This window comes from Pogoniulus pusillus, chromosome Z (genome assembly GCF_015220805.1).
Source record: "Pogoniulus pusillus isolate bPogPus1 chromosome Z, bPogPus1.pri, whole genome shotgun sequence".
Taxonomy (NCBI): Eukaryota; Metazoa; Chordata; class Aves; order Piciformes; family Lybiidae; genus Pogoniulus; species Pogoniulus pusillus.
This window is the reverse complement of record NC_087309.1, coordinates 41,446,255-41,463,260: the sequence shown is the minus strand read 5'-3', so window position 1 is coordinate 41,463,260 and position 17,006 is coordinate 41,446,255. Positions and strand designations below refer to the sequence as shown.

At 56.6% G+C, this 17,006-nt stretch overlaps 1 protein-coding gene across 7 annotated transcripts in view; it reads left to right on the top strand.

The window, feature by feature from the left end:
• Positions 1-724: 724 nt before the first annotated feature.
• PAX5 (paired box 5) overlaps positions 725-17,006 on the top strand; it is a 148,502-nt gene continuing 132,220 nt past the window's right edge. For 4 of the 7 annotated variants that reach the window (XM_064176502.1, XM_064176500.1, XM_064176497.1 and 1 more), the window contains exons 1-3: positions 725-770; positions 7,939-8,104; positions 12,595-12,792. In XM_064176502.1, coding sequence (XP_064032572.1) covers positions 725-770; positions 7,939-8,104; positions 12,595-12,792 — 410 coding nt within the window. Of the gene's footprint in view, positions 771-3,580; positions 3,624-7,938; positions 8,105-12,594; positions 12,793-17,006 lie in introns of those variants that run through there. The other 3 variants (XM_064176501.1, XM_064176498.1, XM_064176503.1) reach the window with 2 other exon arrangements.

Genomic DNA, 17,006 nt, shown 5'->3' with positions numbered 1-17,006 from the left:
AAATAAGAAAAAAGGGAGATAATAAAGAAAAAAATAGACAAGGGGGGAAAAAAGAGAGAAGACAAGAAAAGAAGTAAAAAATAGAGAAAAGGAAGAAAAAAGGGAAAAAAGAAAATTAAAGAAAAACATAAAAGAAAATAAAAAGGAGAGAAAGGGAAAGGAAAGGAAAGGAAAGGAAAGGAAAGGAAAGGAAAGGAAAGGAAAGGAAAGGAAAGGAAAGGAAAGGAAAGGAAAGGAAAGGAAAGGAAAGGAAAGGAAAGGAAAGGAAAGGAAAGGAAAGGAAAGGAAAGGAAAGGAAAGGAAAGGAAAGGAAAGGAAAGGAAAGGAAAGGAAAGGAAAGGAAAGGAAAGGAAAGGAAAGGAAAGGAAAGGAAAGGAAAGGAAAGGAAAGGAAAGGAAAGGAAAGGAAAGGAAAGGAAAGGAAAGGAAAGGAAAGGAAAGGAAAGGAAAAGAAAGGAAAGGAAAGGAAAGGAAAGGAAAGGAAAGGAAAGGAAAGGAAAGGAAAGGAAAGGAAAGGAAAGGAAAGGAAAGGAAAGGAAAGGAAAGGAAAGGAAAAGAAAGAAAAGAAAAGGAAAGGAAAGGAAAGGCAGAGAAAAGAAAGAAAAGAGGAAATACAAGAGAACATAAAACCAGAAGAGGAAAAGACAGAGCGAGGGAAGGCAGGCAACGGCCACACGAGGTGGAAAGTTTTCTCTCCGCCGCCTCGTCAGACCCCGAGAGCAAGAATGGAGTTGGAGAACACCTTCGCGACCCCTCGGGCCGGCCGCACAGGTGGGACCCAGGCCGAGGGAAACCCGTCCTAGGCTCTGCAGCCCTGGGGGGCCGCGGTGCGGGGCTTGACAGGCGCCAGAGCGGGTAGCGGGGCCGGCGCCCGTAGGGCCTTCGGGGAGGCGCGGGAGGCTCCCGAGTCCCCGTTGTCCCGTAGAGGGGCCCTGCCGGTTTCACAGCTGGATACCAGTACCGGGAAGCTGCGGCAAGCCCCGTCCTCCTGGCGGGGAGCGTGCCCAGGGCCGTGGGGCAGCTGGCGGGTGCGGGATGGTGGTCGCGGCGGCGGCCTCAAGTCTCGGTGGCAGAATGCGATTCCGAAGCGATCGATGTGGCCTTTTATTAGTTAAATCGCCTGAATAATCGTTTAATCGATAAAGCATTTCATGGCGGCGCGCCGCACGCTCAGCGCGGCGGGGACGGCCGAGGAGGGGCCGGTGGGCTCGGCAGCACCGACAGCTCGGTCCGGGCTCGGCAGCAGGGGCCTTGCCGCCGCTGATACCGCGTCCCCGCTGGGAGTGGAGCCGGAGCCGCGAATTTGACCTCCAGGGAAGAGGACGGGGAATGAAAGGAAGAAGGTCAGGCAGCGAGGGGTGCCTCTTTCCAGTTCCTCTGCCCTCCCTCCCCGTGCCTGCCGCCCCTCTAGCCCCAGGGGCTTCTCCCCCTGGCCGAGGCTCGGAGCCGCGGCGGAAGGCGGTCAGCCCTACAGCCCCGGACTCGGCTGCGGGGCTGCCCGGTAACCGGTCCTTGCCATCCGCCGGCCTCCGCTGGCTAGCCCAGCCCAGGTAGCCGAGCCTGGGAGTTTGGCGTTCAACGAAAACTCGCCCTGTGCTCTCTCGCGCCTCCCGTTCCAGCCGCCGCGGGGAGGGGGCGGGGGTCCGGTACGGTCCTGCCGCCGCCAAGGACGCAGGCCGCGTGCAGTCAGTGGGTCAGAGCTGGCGGCTCTAGTCTGGGGGCAGCGGGCACAGCTCCCTTTACCACGGCCCCCAGCCTTGGGCGGTGGCTGGAAGGGGAGCCCATTGATTTTTTTCGGCCGGCCGCCAGGTAACGGGGCCAAGGGCAGTGGTCTCGGCGGCGTTCTGCTCTGCCGCCACGCTCACCCGCGGCATCAGGACGGCCACGGGCCGAGGTGCTCATCGTGGTCGCCTTGTGGGCAAAAGGGACAGAACCCGCGTCGCGGCAGCAGGAGCGGGAACTCGTCGGCCCCGGACGCGGCGTCTGCTACCCACCAGCGCGGTCCTAGCGGGGCTGCCGTGTCCCGCCGCGACGGCGGACGGCGCGAGTGGGTAGAGACTCCGACTCCAGACCCTCACACACTGCCCGCGCTTCAGCAGCCGGGGGCAGCTGGGGAGACCCGCTGTCCGCGGACGCGCCCGCCGACCGTCGGGGAGACCCGGGGCCCGAGGCACTCGGTCTGGCTGCAGAAAGCCACGGCCTGGCGATGCGCCGTCTCCCGTCGGGGTGTTCCAACACGGCCACGAGATGCTGGGCCCTGCCGTCGGGGGCCCGGGGCCTCGGCAGACCCCCCCTGTACCCACCCCGTGCTCGGTCTCGCGTGGCTGCGCCCCCGCCCCGCCCCCCGCCCTTATTGGCCGCCTCCCCCACCAATGGCCGGCTCCGCCGCCCGGCGGCCAATGAGGGGCGCTGTCAAGTTAACTTTTGCGATTGGCCGGCGCCGCTGAGTGACGGCCGCACCCCGCCCCCGCGCCGGCCCCGCCGCTGTCCAGCCTCACGGTGCTGAAGCGCCTCCTCCGCGGGCGCGCAGCCGGCAACGCGGGGGCGCGGTCCCGAGGCGGAGCCCCCCCCAGCTCCGCCCCGCTCCGCCCCTCGAGGTCCCGCGCGGCCCGCCCCCTCCGCCCGCCACAACCCCCGCCGCGGGCCGCGGGCCGGCAGCGCGCCGGGCGCACGGCCCGAGCCAGCCCCGCATCGCGGCGGGACCACGGCGAGGGGGGCGGCGTCGGCCCCGCGGCCCCGGCGGGGCCGGCCCGGCGGCGGTGGCGGCGGGGAACGATGGGCGCGGCGAGTCGGTGCCCCGTTTCGGACGGCAGCCTCTGACGGGGCGGCCCGGGTCCCGCGGGGCCGAGGCGAGAGGCGAGAGGCCGGCCCCCGCCCCGATCCCCGCCCTCTCCACACCTTCCCCCCGCCGCGCCCCTCGCCCACTGCCGCCCCGCCCGGCTCCGCGACTTGCAGCGATCGGCGCGACGCGGCGGGGGGGCCGGCACAGGCGGAGCACGCCGCCGCCACCCTCCCGCCCCGGGACCGAACCCCGCGGACGGGGCGTCCGCCCCCGCCCCGCGGCCGCCGCGCAGCCGCCGGCTCCGACAGCACAAAGAGCCGTCGGGGGAAGGGAGAGCGGGGGCTCCCGGCCGGCGGACCGAGACGCCCGGCCCCTCCACAGCCTCGGAGACGGCAGGCGGGTACCTCGGCTCAGCGGCGGCCCGAGGAGCGGCCGGGGGCAGAGGTGCAGTTCGGGTCGGCCGTTCCTCGATACTGCCCCCCGCCTTCACTACCCCCCGACGGAGCCACTGGAGCCTGCGACCCGCGCTTGGCCGGCGCTGTCGGATATCACGGCCCCGCTCGGGGCGGGACTCTTCGTTGTTTCGGGGGTGCTTGTTTTTTTTTTTTTTTTTTTTTCCAGTGGCGTGGTTTTGGTTGTTTTTTGGTTGGTTTTTTTTTTTGTGTGTGTGGTGTGGTTTTTTTTTTTTTTTCTTTTTCTTGGTTGGTTTGCGGCTGTTCCCCCGAAGCCCCTGTCCCAGCCCCACAGCACGGTCTCCGCCGGCGAACAGGGAGGTGTTCTGCGAGGCCGGACCGCCCCGATGGAAATACACTGTAAGCACGACCCGTTCGCAGCAATGCACCGTAAGTAGGCTGCCACTTCAACTTCTCTGTCGCGACCACCGCGTGCCCGTCGCGATCGCGGAGCGGTGCCGGCGGACCGGCTCTGCCCTCTCCGGGCCTCTAGTGGAGGGGTCCGGACACACGGCACCCCCCTCTGCCGCCGGTCCCGACGCTGCTTTGCGCGGCCCCTCCACCCCGCCCTCAGCTGCCGTGCACCGTCGGGATGCGGCGCGGGGCCGCTTTTGCCGGTGGCGGGGTGCTGCGGCATGCTGCTAGTTAGGAGTTGCCTGGGGCTTATTTTCCCATAGAGGAAAAACGGTGTAAATAGGTCTTTTTGTATATATGCAGTGAGATACGCAGAAGAGTATTGATACAGATGTGGGAGCGCCGTTAGGCGAGTGTATCTAGCTGTACACCAACGATCGTTTATATATATGAATACAGATGTGCATGTATATATATATGAATGTGTGTATCTATCTATCTATCTATATATATCCCCCCCCAACCCCCCTCCCCCTTAAATTTAATCTCGAGGAAGAAAGCTGCCCCCTATTTCTGACGAATGGAAAACTTCGCGACACGATATTCTCCTTACACTTGAAAAATTTGATATTAATTTATTACAAGAACGAAAAACAAAACAAAACAGCCCCCCCAAAACCAAAACAAACAGAAAAAGAAAAACTAAAAAAAATTTAAAATATCACGGAGGCCACGGATCGGGGACGGAGGGGAGAATTTTTTTGTTCGTTCGTTTTTAACGACCCCAGGGAAAAAAAAATAAAAAGAAAGGAAAAAAAAAAAAAAAAGGAAAAAAAAAGGGAGGATATTTCGGCCGGCGAAGTTAACAGGTCGTGAGCAGGGGGTTGAGCCCGGGTTTGTTGTGCTTGAGAGGTCGGGGAAGACTTGTCCATTAGCGCGGCGTGATGCGAGGTGACATCTCCTCTCACGGTGAGTTACCGCCGCGTTACGGCGGGGAACCGAGCACTGTTAAAGGAGAACTAATCGCATTTCCCGGCGCGTCTCAGCCCCCCGCCTTCAGCCTCTTGTTTGCGGAATAAACGTAGCGCCTGGGCTGGGAAGATGCCGCCCGCTGCCCGCTCTGCCCGCGCCTTCCGCACCACGTCCGGGACCGGGATGGCAGCAGGTACCGGGCTCGCGTCGCCCCCAGGAAAACCGACTTTCCTTCCCGCCTCGCTCTGAACTCACGGTTATTTATATTCCCCCGGCACCGAATCAAATCTCGTTTTGTTTTCAAGCTCAACTTTCCGAGCAGAAAGACGGAGGGTGAGGGAGGGTGTTGCGAAGCTCGTGGATTCCCGCTCTCGGCCCCGCTCCCACCGAGGACGGAGCCCCGGTAGGGAGAAGCCGCGGCCGGTCCCTCCGGCTCATCCGCCGTGCAAATCTCGCTGCCTTCTGCAGAAATTTCGCTGCGAATCGGAAGGACAAAAAAAAAACCCAAGACAATCCAACCAAAACACAGCGGGAAAAAAACAGCCACCTCCCGCTCCCACGCTTTCTCTCCGGTCCCGGCCACAGCGCGGGGCCCCTCGGATCGCTGCCCTCTAAACGATCTCCCGTAACTCCTGGTCTGGGGAATGGGATACGGCGTCGCTGAAGGCGACAGAGGGAGAGCAGAGGCAGCGGGGGCAGCCGGCGGGTCCCCAACGGGTCCCGAGCAGGACATGGACCCCTTCCCTCCCCGTCCCACATGGGCAGAGCCAGGGGCTGCCTCTACATTTGCATCTGCCTTAGCGCCCCGGGACCGGCCGTGGCTCCCCCTCCCCAGTGCGGCGCAGAGTCTCGTCCTGGCTCCCCTCTCTGCAGGGGATCTAAGAGCAGTAAACCGGCCCCACTCTCCTATCTCCTAACCGGGCACCGTATGTCCGACTCCCGTAGCCCCCGACCCGACAGGGCCCACGGCACCCGCCCGCAGTTGTCCAGTGAGGCTTGCAAAGGAGGCCACGGGCAGGCAGTGAAGATTACCCGGCGCCTGTGCCTCTTCCCGCGGCGGGGGCAGGTTTGGGTATGGGTCTCCCCGCACGGCGGGAGCACGGCAGCGGTCCCGGCCTTTGTTCCTCGGTGGATGCAGAGTTGGTGGCCTCGACCTGGGCAGGCCCGGGCTCACTGCTCTCCGGGGGCTGGAGCTGGCTCCGTGGGAACCGCCGGCCCCTTCCACGAGCAAACGCTTGTCCCAGTTCTCTCCCTCTTCTTTCCCTTTTCCTTTCAGTTTCGTTTTGTTCTCTTTCTTTCCTTCATTTCTTTCTTTCCGTCTTCTCTTTTCCTCTCTCCTCTCTTCCTTCTTCCTTCCCTTCCTTCTTCCTTCCCTTCCTTCCCCTTCCCTTCCCTTCCCTTCCCTTCCCTTCCCTTCCCTTCCCTTCCCTTCCCTTCCCTTCCCTTCCCTTCCCTTCCCTTCCCTTCCCTTCCCTTCCCTTCCCGTCCCTTCCCTTCCCTTCCCTTCCCTTCCCTTCCCTTCCCTTCCCTTCCCTTCCCTTCCCTTCCCTTCCCTTCCCTTCCCTTGCCTTCCCTTCCCTTCCCTTCCCTTCCCTTCCCTTCCCTTCCCTTCCCTTCCCTTCCCTTCCCTTCCCTTCCCTTCCCTTCCCTTCCCTTCCCTTCCCTTCCCTTCCCTTCCCTTCCCTTCCCTTCCCTTCCCTTCCCTTCCCTTCCCTTCCCTTCCCTTCCCTTCCCTTCCCTTCCCTTCCCTTCCCTTCCCTTCCCTTCCCTTCCCTTCCCTTCCCTTCCCTTCCCTTCCCTTCCCTTCCCTTCCCTTCCCTTCCCCTCCCTCTTCCCCTTCCCTTCCCTTCCCTTCCCCTCTTTCCCCTCTCCTTCCGCTTTCCTTCCCCTCTCCTTTTCCACTCCTTCCTCTCTCCTTTTTCCACTCCTTATCCTCTCCTTTCCTTTTCCACTCATTTTCTCTCCCTTTCATTCTTACTTCCGTCTCCCCAGCCACTCTGTGAAGTGTCCCCACTCCTCTCGGTCTCTGTTCCCGAAATCTGCTTGGCTCTGGCCGCTACACGGTGAGCAGCCGGGACTCTGCCGTCCCCGTACCCTGCACCCACCTGGGTGTCCCTGAGCATGGACACTCCTGCAGCAGCCCCACCCAAGGCCTGCTCGACCGGGCCGTGTTGGATCTTGGGGGCAGCCTGGCCTCTCCGCCCAGACCCGCGCCCTTTGCTGCCCACCGCTCGGGCTGGCCTCGGCCACCACCTGTTTCATGTGCCCTGATAGTTTCCGCGGCAGTGGGCGAAATTTGACAGCAGTTTATCAATGCTGAAACGGATGGATTTAAATAAAAATAGCTCCATATAACCTTTTCTTCCTGTCTCTCCTCCTCCCTCTCCCCAGTTTTTTTTTCTTCTTCTTCCTTTTTTCTTTCTCTCCCCCCCCCCCCCCCCCCCCCCCCCCCCAGGCGTTTGGCTTGTCAGCTTATTCAAGCCCTGTGCAAATAGAGAGATTTTCTGCCTTATTTTTGTCCCAGAATTGGCATCCACACTGCCCCTACCGCGTGCTGCCGGCGTCTCCACCCCTTTGTAGTTCGGATGATTAACAACGCGGGGGTTAATTACGCTTCCTCGCTCGGTACAGAGGATGGTTCCATGGCCGTGAGGTTTGCAGGGTGTCAGTGCTGTTCGACCCAGTGGGCTCCAGTTTCTACCAGGCGATTCACCTTGGCAGAGGTGAAGGGAGCAAATGTGCTGGTAGAGGGATGAGATGAGGGACTGGGCTTGCCGGGAGCGTTTGCGTTCCGTTGCTGAGATCGTGATGTCTGCCAGCGCTGATGCAAATTTTAGCTGCAGATATTTTTTTTCCCCCTTCCTTTTATCCCCCCCCCCCCCCCCCCGCTTTGATTAAGTCAAGGCGTCAGGAAAAACAAACAAACAAACCCCGAAACCCCAAACAAACCCTGATATATAATTTCACGAATCTCCTTAGACACAGATTCTGTGCAGACTGAGATGTATTTTCCGTTAGTTCGTGATCCAAAGGCTCAGGATCAGCCCCTCCACGGGGCACGAGAGATCTCAGCTAACGGTCGGGCGAACGCAGTCACCAGCTTCGGGAGCGGGGCAGCCTGTGTCCGGTCAGCCCGTCATCGCCGCCTGGTCTCCCGTGGCCACTCGGGAGGCAGTAGGGGAGCTCCCCATCACTGCAGCCTGGCCGTGACCTCCTCAGTGCTCAGGGGAAAGAGCAGCTGGAGGATGGACAGATGCTGTCGCCTTGATGCTCGGCACGGCGAGCGTTGGGGCTAGGGGGATCTTGTGCTGCAGGAGCATCCAAACTCTGACGCAGCTTTTCTTTTCCTGTCCTTCTTCCCCTTCCCTATGCCTTTCAGGACATGGAGGCGTGAATCAGCTGGGGGGTGTTTTTGTGAACGGCCGCCCCCTCCCAGATGTCGTTCGCCAAAGGATCGTGGAACTTGCCCACCAAGGGGTCCGGCCGTGTGACATCTCCCGGCAGCTCCGCGTCAGCCACGGCTGCGTCAGCAAAATACTTGGCAGGTAAGGGGACACACACACACACACACAACGAATCCTCCGGTGTCAATCACAAAAAAAGTGTCGCTGCCAGTCCCTCGATTGAAGGCTGTAGAGCAATGGAGAACGGTGGAAATCTCAGGAAGTCAGAGCAGTGAGGAGAGCGGCTTCCTGACCACTCGGGGTTTTGCTGTGGGGAGAAGGTGCCACCATTCCTGTATCTGCTTTGCCCCTTTCACACTTTCGTGTAGGTAATTCTAACACCGAGGGCAAAATGCACTCTGCTTATGGCACATACCCTGCACCTAGAGAACTGTCAGAGAAGTCTGGGAGTCCTCTTCAGCAGAATGCAAAAACCGAAAAAACCCTCACACAAATAAAAGTTGTGTAAGTTGCTTGTTTTGCCTTCTGAAGACGACCCTCATTTAGCAACGTTCCTGTTATGTATTGCATCAGCACTGCCCTCCCTGCCTCCATACACAGGCTGCTCTTCAGTGTGTCCCACTGTTTAATTCCACCTCTTCTGCTCCTCTGCTGGAACAGCTTCTTAATTAGACCAGAGAATAAGTAACCATAACCCATCTTCATTTTGGCTATTTTGGGAGCTGCCCTCTTCAGGCAGGAGCTGCTTGAACCACTATGGCTGCAGGAAATTAAACTCTGAATTCATAACAATTTCCTGATTTAGTCTTAAAAATTTGAGACGGATCCGGGTCAGAAGTAACCATCCTTGCTTCTTTGTATGGTGTCAGCAGATCTCAGCCTCACGTGTGCCAATCGTATTGCTAAAATGGCTTTGAGCTCAGGTGATCTGAGCACCGTGGCCAGCTGACATTGAAAAAGACAGTGGGTTTTGGTAGAGTACGTTTTTCTCGGTGATCTGGGGGAGTTAATTCCTGAGTGCTTTACTTTAAAGTTTCACGGTCAACTTAGTTTTTCAGAATGTTACTGTTTCTATTTTTACCACCTCTTCACTTTCCAATTTTTAACCAGTTTGCTTTCCTCTACGTCGTGGAGCTAGAAAGACTGCTCAGGCAATTATCTTTTGGTAGCATCACACGAGGATCTGTGTGGATTAGCAGGACTGGGGGGTCTCTCAGCAGCCATTTCAGCATTCAGAATCTGTGGTGGCACAACAGCAGCCCCTGGGTTTTGTAGCTCTTTGCACCCTTGTCCCTGTAGCCCCCTTGCACCGCAGCTGGTGGGCGGCAGCTCTGCAGCCCCACACGGCTTTGAGAGGGGTGATGCTCAACCTCCTGTTTTTCCTCTCACCCCCTTGGCAGCCACACTTCCTCCCCATGTAGGTTCGAGGACATGGTTGGTTTTGATGTTTTAGGGAGGAAAACTTTGTGTGGGCTTTACCTGAGACTCACCTGCCCATCTTGGACTATCTGTCTGGGTTGTTGCTTCTTGTCTGCTGCTGGCACAGCCTGGCTGGTAATGCTGTCTGCTCACCTGCTGCCATCAGAGGTGGTCACTGCTCTGCCTCCCATGCAGGTGCCCAATGGCTCTGGCTGTGGTGCTTTAGATAGATTCACCATGGGGATGTATTTACAATACAGAGCTAAGAGCAGGGCTCCAGAGCTTTGCCATTAAAGTTGTCAGCAATAAATTGGAATTTCATAGCTTGTTATTTTCATAACTAATAATTACAGTGGGTAAAGTGGCACTATAATTGCAGCTTCGTGTGCCCATGGCTTTTCCTTTGCACATGTGGAAACCAGGGTTCCCTGGGATAATTCTTGGTAGGTGGAATTTCAGGATCAGGATATCTTAGTTCCCAACACAGCCTTGGGTACACCCAGAGTTTGCAGGACAGAGGAAAGTCTCACCCTTCAGAGGAGGGGACTGCGGCGTGCCTACTTCTTACTTGCACTGGAGTTTTGCTGGAGAGACAGGCCTGGAGCTGGCTATGTGAAATAGAGCTGGCTGTGGTCTTTCTTGTCGCTAAAACAGAGCCGGGAACACCCGTGCTGTGCAGCCCGTGGGGCCTTCCTGTGCCAGGTTCAAGGCCAGGGTGAAGAGGAGGGAGGTGTCATGGCAACACCACTGGGCACAGCCACCCCATATCCTAGTCAGCTTCCCCAGCTGCCCAGGGAATGGGCATGGGCCCAGTCGCCCCTCCAACTCCTCCCATGGATGCCCTTGCAGAACCTAAGGTGGTGAGGATGGACAGGGGGACAGTGGTAGGAGGATCTGAGAGCAGAGATTTTGCTGTCTGGAGGGCACCAGGGATCACCAGCCATGGCGAGCACTACCTCGCCGGCACAGCCACAGCTTCCCAAGCTGCTGCTGGGGCTCTGCTCAGCTGGGCTGTCCTGTGGTGCATGGTAACCAGGTGCTGTGTCATGGTGGTGCAGCAAAGCCATGGAAAAGAACACTGGAACCCCTGTAGAATCTGTCATTTTGGTTAGAGGCAAGAACATGGTGACATTTTGTTTGGAGGCAGTCACAACACTGTCTGGCTTTCTCCTGCACCCTCTTCATGGCAGAGGTGCCAGCAGTGACGGTTTTGAGGGCAGGGCACAAGGTGTTAAGTTGGTTTATGGTCCGTGTTTGCTATTGTTCTGTCATGTCCCCGGCAAGCTTGTTAGGAACCTGAATCCTCGATTGAAGGGCAGCAGAATGGTTCACCTATCTGTGGCACTTGGCACTTCCCCTTGCTAACACTGCTTATGTGTCTGATGGAGGCTGTAAGTTCTGAGCCCACATCTGCATCCTGAACATCCAGAAGCATGCACAGACAGCACGGTGCCAGTCTCCTTAAAGGAATTTGAGGCTCTGCACATGAGAGCTCCCCAGAAGGAGTGGAAACCAGTCAGGAATTTGGTGGCCACGGGCATGTGTTGCGTGTGTGTTGTGGTGAAGCAGGCCCTGGCTGCACTGTCTGTGCTCTGCTCACGTGGGAAAGATGGGGAATTAATTTATTTTTTGTGTGTAATGGTTGTGTCAAGTAGCTGCAGAGAAAATATATTAATAAGCAGCCTTGTGCTCCTGCCAGGGAGTGCTTTCTGAGCTCTGTGTTGGAGACACGGAGCGATGAGTAGACACGTTCTGGGTGTTTGGTGGAACAGCTCATGATGCCAAGGAGACAGGATGTGCAGGATCGGGGTGGTTGGGGCAGTTGTTGCAGGCTGGCATGGGATTGATTTTTCACGAGGAAATTGCCAGGACACAAAGAGGTGCCTGGCCAGGAGAGCACCCGTGGCATTGTGCTCCCTGGCAGCGCAGCACTGAAGGGCATGGTCTCAACCCTGGGCTCCCCTCCAGTCTTCCGGCCCCTGACGGGGCTCCAGGAGAGCTGAGGAGGGACTTTTGACAAGGGTTGGAAGTGACAAGGATGAGGGGCAATAGCTTTGAGCTGGGAGAGGGGAGACTGAGACTGCAGATGAGGAAGACATTCTCAAGAGTGAGGGTGGGGAGACATCAGAATGGGTTGCCCAGGGAGGCTGTGGATGCCCCCTCCCTGGAGGTATTCAAATCCAGATCAGATGGGGCTCTGAGTGACTTGGTCTAGTGGGAGATGTTCCTGCCCATGGCAGGGGGTTGGAACTGGGTGATCTTTACGGTCCCTTCCAGCCTAAACTGTTCTGTGTATCTATGAAGATGCAGCTTCCGCTCTTCGCAGCGTGCTCAAGGCTTCCTTCACTGCAAGAGGAGCTCACGGGCTGGGGTTTTCCACTGAGAACTGCCATCACGGCGCTACCAAAAGCAGCTGTGGCAACATCTAAAGGAACCATTTGGATTCCTGCCAGTTTAAGGATCCAGTGCTCCCACTTTCCCCACAGCCTGGGATCTGCAGATGTGGGTGAGGAAAGGCCACAGGGCTGCTCACTGACACCACATCAGTTGGACCCCTCCAGAGCGTGGGCAGCTCCCTTTCCCCTGGACATCTGTGGTGGAAACTGCTAAAGCCTGGTGCTAAAAAGAGCACGTTTCGGAAAACATTAACTATTAAAACAGCAATATCCACACTACAGCCCCAAAAATTGGGAGAAAGATATGCCAGAGGTGCAAATAAAATAACACATTTATCCTTCATTTGTCTGTGGGGTGGTAACAAGCTGTAGATATTAACGACAGAGAATTTCTGTAGAAATGGTAATTCGCCACAAAGGGCCCACTGCAAAAAAAAAAAAAAACCAAACCCAAGAGTGGTCTTTGGTGTGATTTGTTTCTATTATTGCCAGCACTGCTGATTAATAACACACATTTTCAGTTAATTTTGGATCCCGGCATGCCCTTTAATCTTGCACTGCTTCTTTTGTCTTGCTATTACGGGAAAATATACATGGTATCTCCAGCCCCAGTTCCAATTACTATAAGTTAATCTGCTGGGTGATAAAAGGGCCAGATAGGCAGGGGAAAAAAAAAATTGTCTGTGCGGGAAGTGAAGATGTATCTCCGGATTTGCTGGGGTTTGGTTACCCTGGAATTGCCTCCTCCGTAAATCCGAGGGCACATTCCCTGCCTGTTTGTGATAACCAGAGCTTTGTCCCGCCCCGCTGCGCCAGGTACTACGAGACCGGCAGCATCAAGCCTGGCGTCATCGGAGGATCCAAACCAAAGGTGGCCACACCCAAAGTCGTCGAGAAGATTGCGGAGTACAAACGCCAAAACCCCACCATGTTCGCCTGGGAGATCAGGGACAGGCTGCTGGCCGAGCGGGTGTGCGACAACGACACCGTGCCCAGCGTCAGCTCCATTAACAGGTGGGCATCGGCGCGGTGCCAGGCGAGCCTGCGGCTGGGGGCCGCCCGGGGTGGTGTGGGCTGCTGGCAAGGAACGCAACTGGAACCGAGTCCTCGGTGTGTGGGGCTGGGGAGCAGATATGGACTCAGAGCACCACCGACGGCGGGTGCTCCCTAGGAGAGGGCAGATCCTGCTGCTGGCCGTCGTTGTTCCCATCCCCTCCCCAGTCTGCGAGCTGCAGTCCGCGCTGGCAACTGTCCTGTGAGGTGACAGTTGAGACCCTGATGGGGTGGGGGCTCAGTGGGATGTGCTTTCCCTGTGAAGAGAGCTCAGATGACCACTGTGAGGCCACAGCCAGCTGCATAAGGGCAGGTCCCAGGTGCATGGAGAAGGGGACCCAAGACAGGACTCTAAGGTACCACTTTTGCCCTCTTGGTGCCTCCTTAGTCCCTCCGAGGCTGTTGCAGCACCGTGCTGTTCGCTGCCTGTATGAATGCCAGCAGGGGAACGGAGTGCCGGGAGCTTTCCAATGCGTTGGGCTGTCAGCTCCTTACATGGAGGCACTTAAGCAGCATTGAATTGCTTTTGAACAATGCAGGAGAACCTCATCTGGGGCTTCAGTCCTGTGTTTGAGGGCTTTGCCATGAACTTGTTGAGCAGGGCTGGGTCTGCAGTCGGGTTTCTTGCCACCTGGACTCACACCTTCTCCGCTCACCTCTACCCTGCTGCATCAGGATGTGGGAGGCTGGTGCTGAAAGCCCCCAGTGAAATAGTCTGTAATGTCTCCAGCCCTGCTGGACCCATCTTAAGGGATTCACGGTTGGAAGCAGGGCCTGATGGACACCCACACCCCTGGCATTTCCTCTCTGTGCCAGGCTATGCCCCTGCCAGGCTGGTGAGATGGTTTTCACTTGTGTGATTTCATGCAAATTCTTTGAAGTCAGATAGCTGTAAAGCCCCATCTGTGTCCGTGGACGTGCAATAAATGGATGCAATTTCCTTTTATTGGCCATCCCAGCCTGATCTGCATTCATGGAGTTGCCGCTTGAGTAGCTGCTGTGGCTTCCCCCGGCCCCAGCCGTGCGCAGAGCCACTGCCCTGCCCAGCGCAACGTGGAGCCACTTCTGAGCAGAAATCAGCCACTGCAGGCACTTTGGCTGCAGCCTTTGCTCTGCCTCTAGTCCTGTTGGACCCCAGCACAAGAAGGACATAGAACTGCTGAGAGGGTCCATAGGAGGCCACAACGCTGATCAGAGGGATGGAGGCATGCTGGGAGAGTAGAAGCTGTCCAGCCTGGAGAAGAGAAGACTTCAGGGAGACCTTAGAGCAGTCTTGCAGTACCTGAAGGGGCTCCAGGAGAGCTGGAGAGGGACTTCTGACAAGTACTGGGAGTGCCAGGACAAGGGACAATGGCTTTAAGATGGGAGAGGGGAGATTGAGACTGGAGATTAAGAAGAAATTATTGAGAGCGAGGGTGGGGAAACACTGGCACAGGTTGCCCTGAGGGCTGTGGATGTCCCCTCTCTGGAGGTGTTCAAGGCCAGGCTGGGTGAGGCCTTGAGCAGCCTGGTCTGGTGGGAGTTGTCTCGTCTCTGCCCACGGCGGGGAGTTGGAACTAGATAATCAACAAGGTCCCTTCCAAGCCATGCTGTGAATCTATGGATCTGTGCCTCACTGAGGTTCCATAGTGGCAGCTGGTGACCCCCAAGACATGGCACTTTCAATTGCAAAAAGGGTTTGGGGAATGATGCAGAGAGGAGGCAAAGTGGAGAAAAACTTCTTCTGACTGACCTCTGGTGACTGAGGGAGAACAGAGCTCCCATGACAGCTCAAGACCTGCCACATAAGGAGCAGCTTCTCTCTATCTGGTAGGGTTTCAAGACTCCCCCAGACAACCACAAAATGGGCATTCACTGCTCTTGGAAAGGGAAAAAGCAGCTTCCAGACGTGTTTTGTTTCCATGCTCTCCCTTCTGCTGTATGCTTGGGCATTTCCAGATGAGCAGCATCCTCACACACAATGCTGTTGCATCAGGAATCCATTTCAGGATCTACCACCAAGCTTTTTTGGCTGAAAGTCTCCTTCTGGCTTCTAACTGTGGCTAAGGTCTTCTTCTCTCAGAGGTGTGCAGTCCCTGTTTAGAAGCACACAACACCTCTTTGACTCTGTTCACCCAGAGGGGTGTACTCTACCAGCCTAGGAATGCATCCTGAAAACCCAGACCAGACTCTTGTGAGAAGAAACCTGGGGCTCACCTCCAGACATGACTGTAGTGCTGAATCCTCCTGGTTCCTGCTGGAGGACTCATCCTCACATTTAGCATGAAGGTTCCAGGCTTTGCAGGTGGGGCTGCTACACGCTGAGCAATTAGACCCCTGTTTGTGTTGTGGTGCCTATACTCACCACTGAGGCACAGATCTGGTGTTGCCTGGGCACCACAGATCTGAACCCCTGAGAAAAGGTGTGGTTTGGTTCCTGCCTGCTGCAGGGAGGGTGAAGCCAAGTGGTTTGTGTCACGCACAAAACAGAATGGAGCTGTCTTGTTCCCGGCCCCTTTCATCTTCTTGCGGCCATGCTAGACCCTTCAGGTGAGCTGCTCTTGGAGAATCATAGAATCATGGAATTGTGTGGGTTGGATCATCTAGTGCAGCCACCAACCCAACACCACCATGGTCACTAAACCATGGCCACACCGTTCTGGAGCACCTCAACAGATGGGGACTCTATCACATCCTTGGGCAGCCTGTTCCAACTCCTGACCACTCTTACAGCACAGAAATTGGTCCTCATGGCCAATCTTGCCCCTCCCTAATTACATTTCAGACCAGTTCTTCTCCTTCTGTCACCTGCAATTAGGCAGAAGAGCACAATCCCCACCCATCTGCAGTCTCCTCTCAAGGAGCTGCAGAGAGCAATGAGGTCTCCCCTCGGCCTCCTCTTATCCACACTAAACATCCCCAGCTCCCTCAGCTGCTCCTCCCCAGCCCTCTTCTCCAGAACCTTCCCCAGCTTTGTTGCCTTTCTCAGGACCTGCTCCTGCTCCTCATTGTCCTTCTGGGAATGAGAGGCCCAAAATTGAACCCAGCACTCAAGCTGTGGCCTCAGCAGTGCTGAGCCCAGGGGCACAATCCCTGCCCTGCTGCTGCCACCCACACCACTGCTGATCCATGCCAGGATGCTGGTTGCCTTCTTGGACACTTGAGCATTCCATGTCTCTGTCCCCATGTTTTGGTGCTGTTTGGGCACTGATCTTGTGGTGGGAGCAGAGGGAAGGTGTCACCAAACACAGCTGCAGAAGGTCACGGCTGCTGGGGCCAGCTGCACTCAGCACATTGCTGCTGCTCAGGCTGCCTCTTGGCAGATGAATCTGAGCTGCTGTCCCTGTATATGAATGAATAGTAACTATTATTATTAATTAATAACATTAATTAGTATTAATAATAGGCCACTCTTCCACAGCAGGAGCAACTGTGTGTGATTAAGGCTTAATTAATCACTGTGATTAGTTTTGCTCAAACAAGCCAGGAGCTGCCCAGCAGCATCAGAGTGCTGCAGCCCGCCCCACCCCCCACCCTCCTGCAGATGAAGATGTCCCTGTGTCAGGAGGCCCTGGACACCTTTCCCTCACCACACTGCAGAAGTGCTGGACGCAGGTGTTTTTCCCACCCCTGCTCTTGCAGGGTCTCACCAAAGCTGCTTGCACAGCTCCCTCTGCTCCAGGCTGGGCTGGGTGCTCATTTGCCACTGGAGAACCCCTCCACTGAAGACGACCAATACCCAGCAGCTTCACTCTGGGGCTGGCAGCTGAAAGAAGTCTTACTGACAGACCTGGCCCCCACCAGCTCCAAAGGGTCATGGGAGGGGGCAGGGATGGCAGCATATCATGTGAACGAGAGATGATTTTTAAGGTCCCTTCCAATTCAAGCCATCCTATGCTCCTCTTCTAGGATGGGGGCAGGTGCCATTGGTGCTGGTTCCTCTACTAGATCACAGGGTGACTTCCAAGCAGACAAGTGCTCTTTGTGCCTAGAGAGCATCCTCTGTTTCACACCTTCCTTCTTGCCTCCCCTTATGCCACCTCTTTGAGGCCAGTGTTCACTTCTTCTCCCAAGTAATTAATGACAGGGAGAGAGGAAATGGCCTCAATCTGCACTAGGGGAGGTTGAAATTAGCCATGAGGAACAATTTCTGTGCTGCAAGAGTGGCCAAGGATTGGAACAGAGTGCCCAAGGAG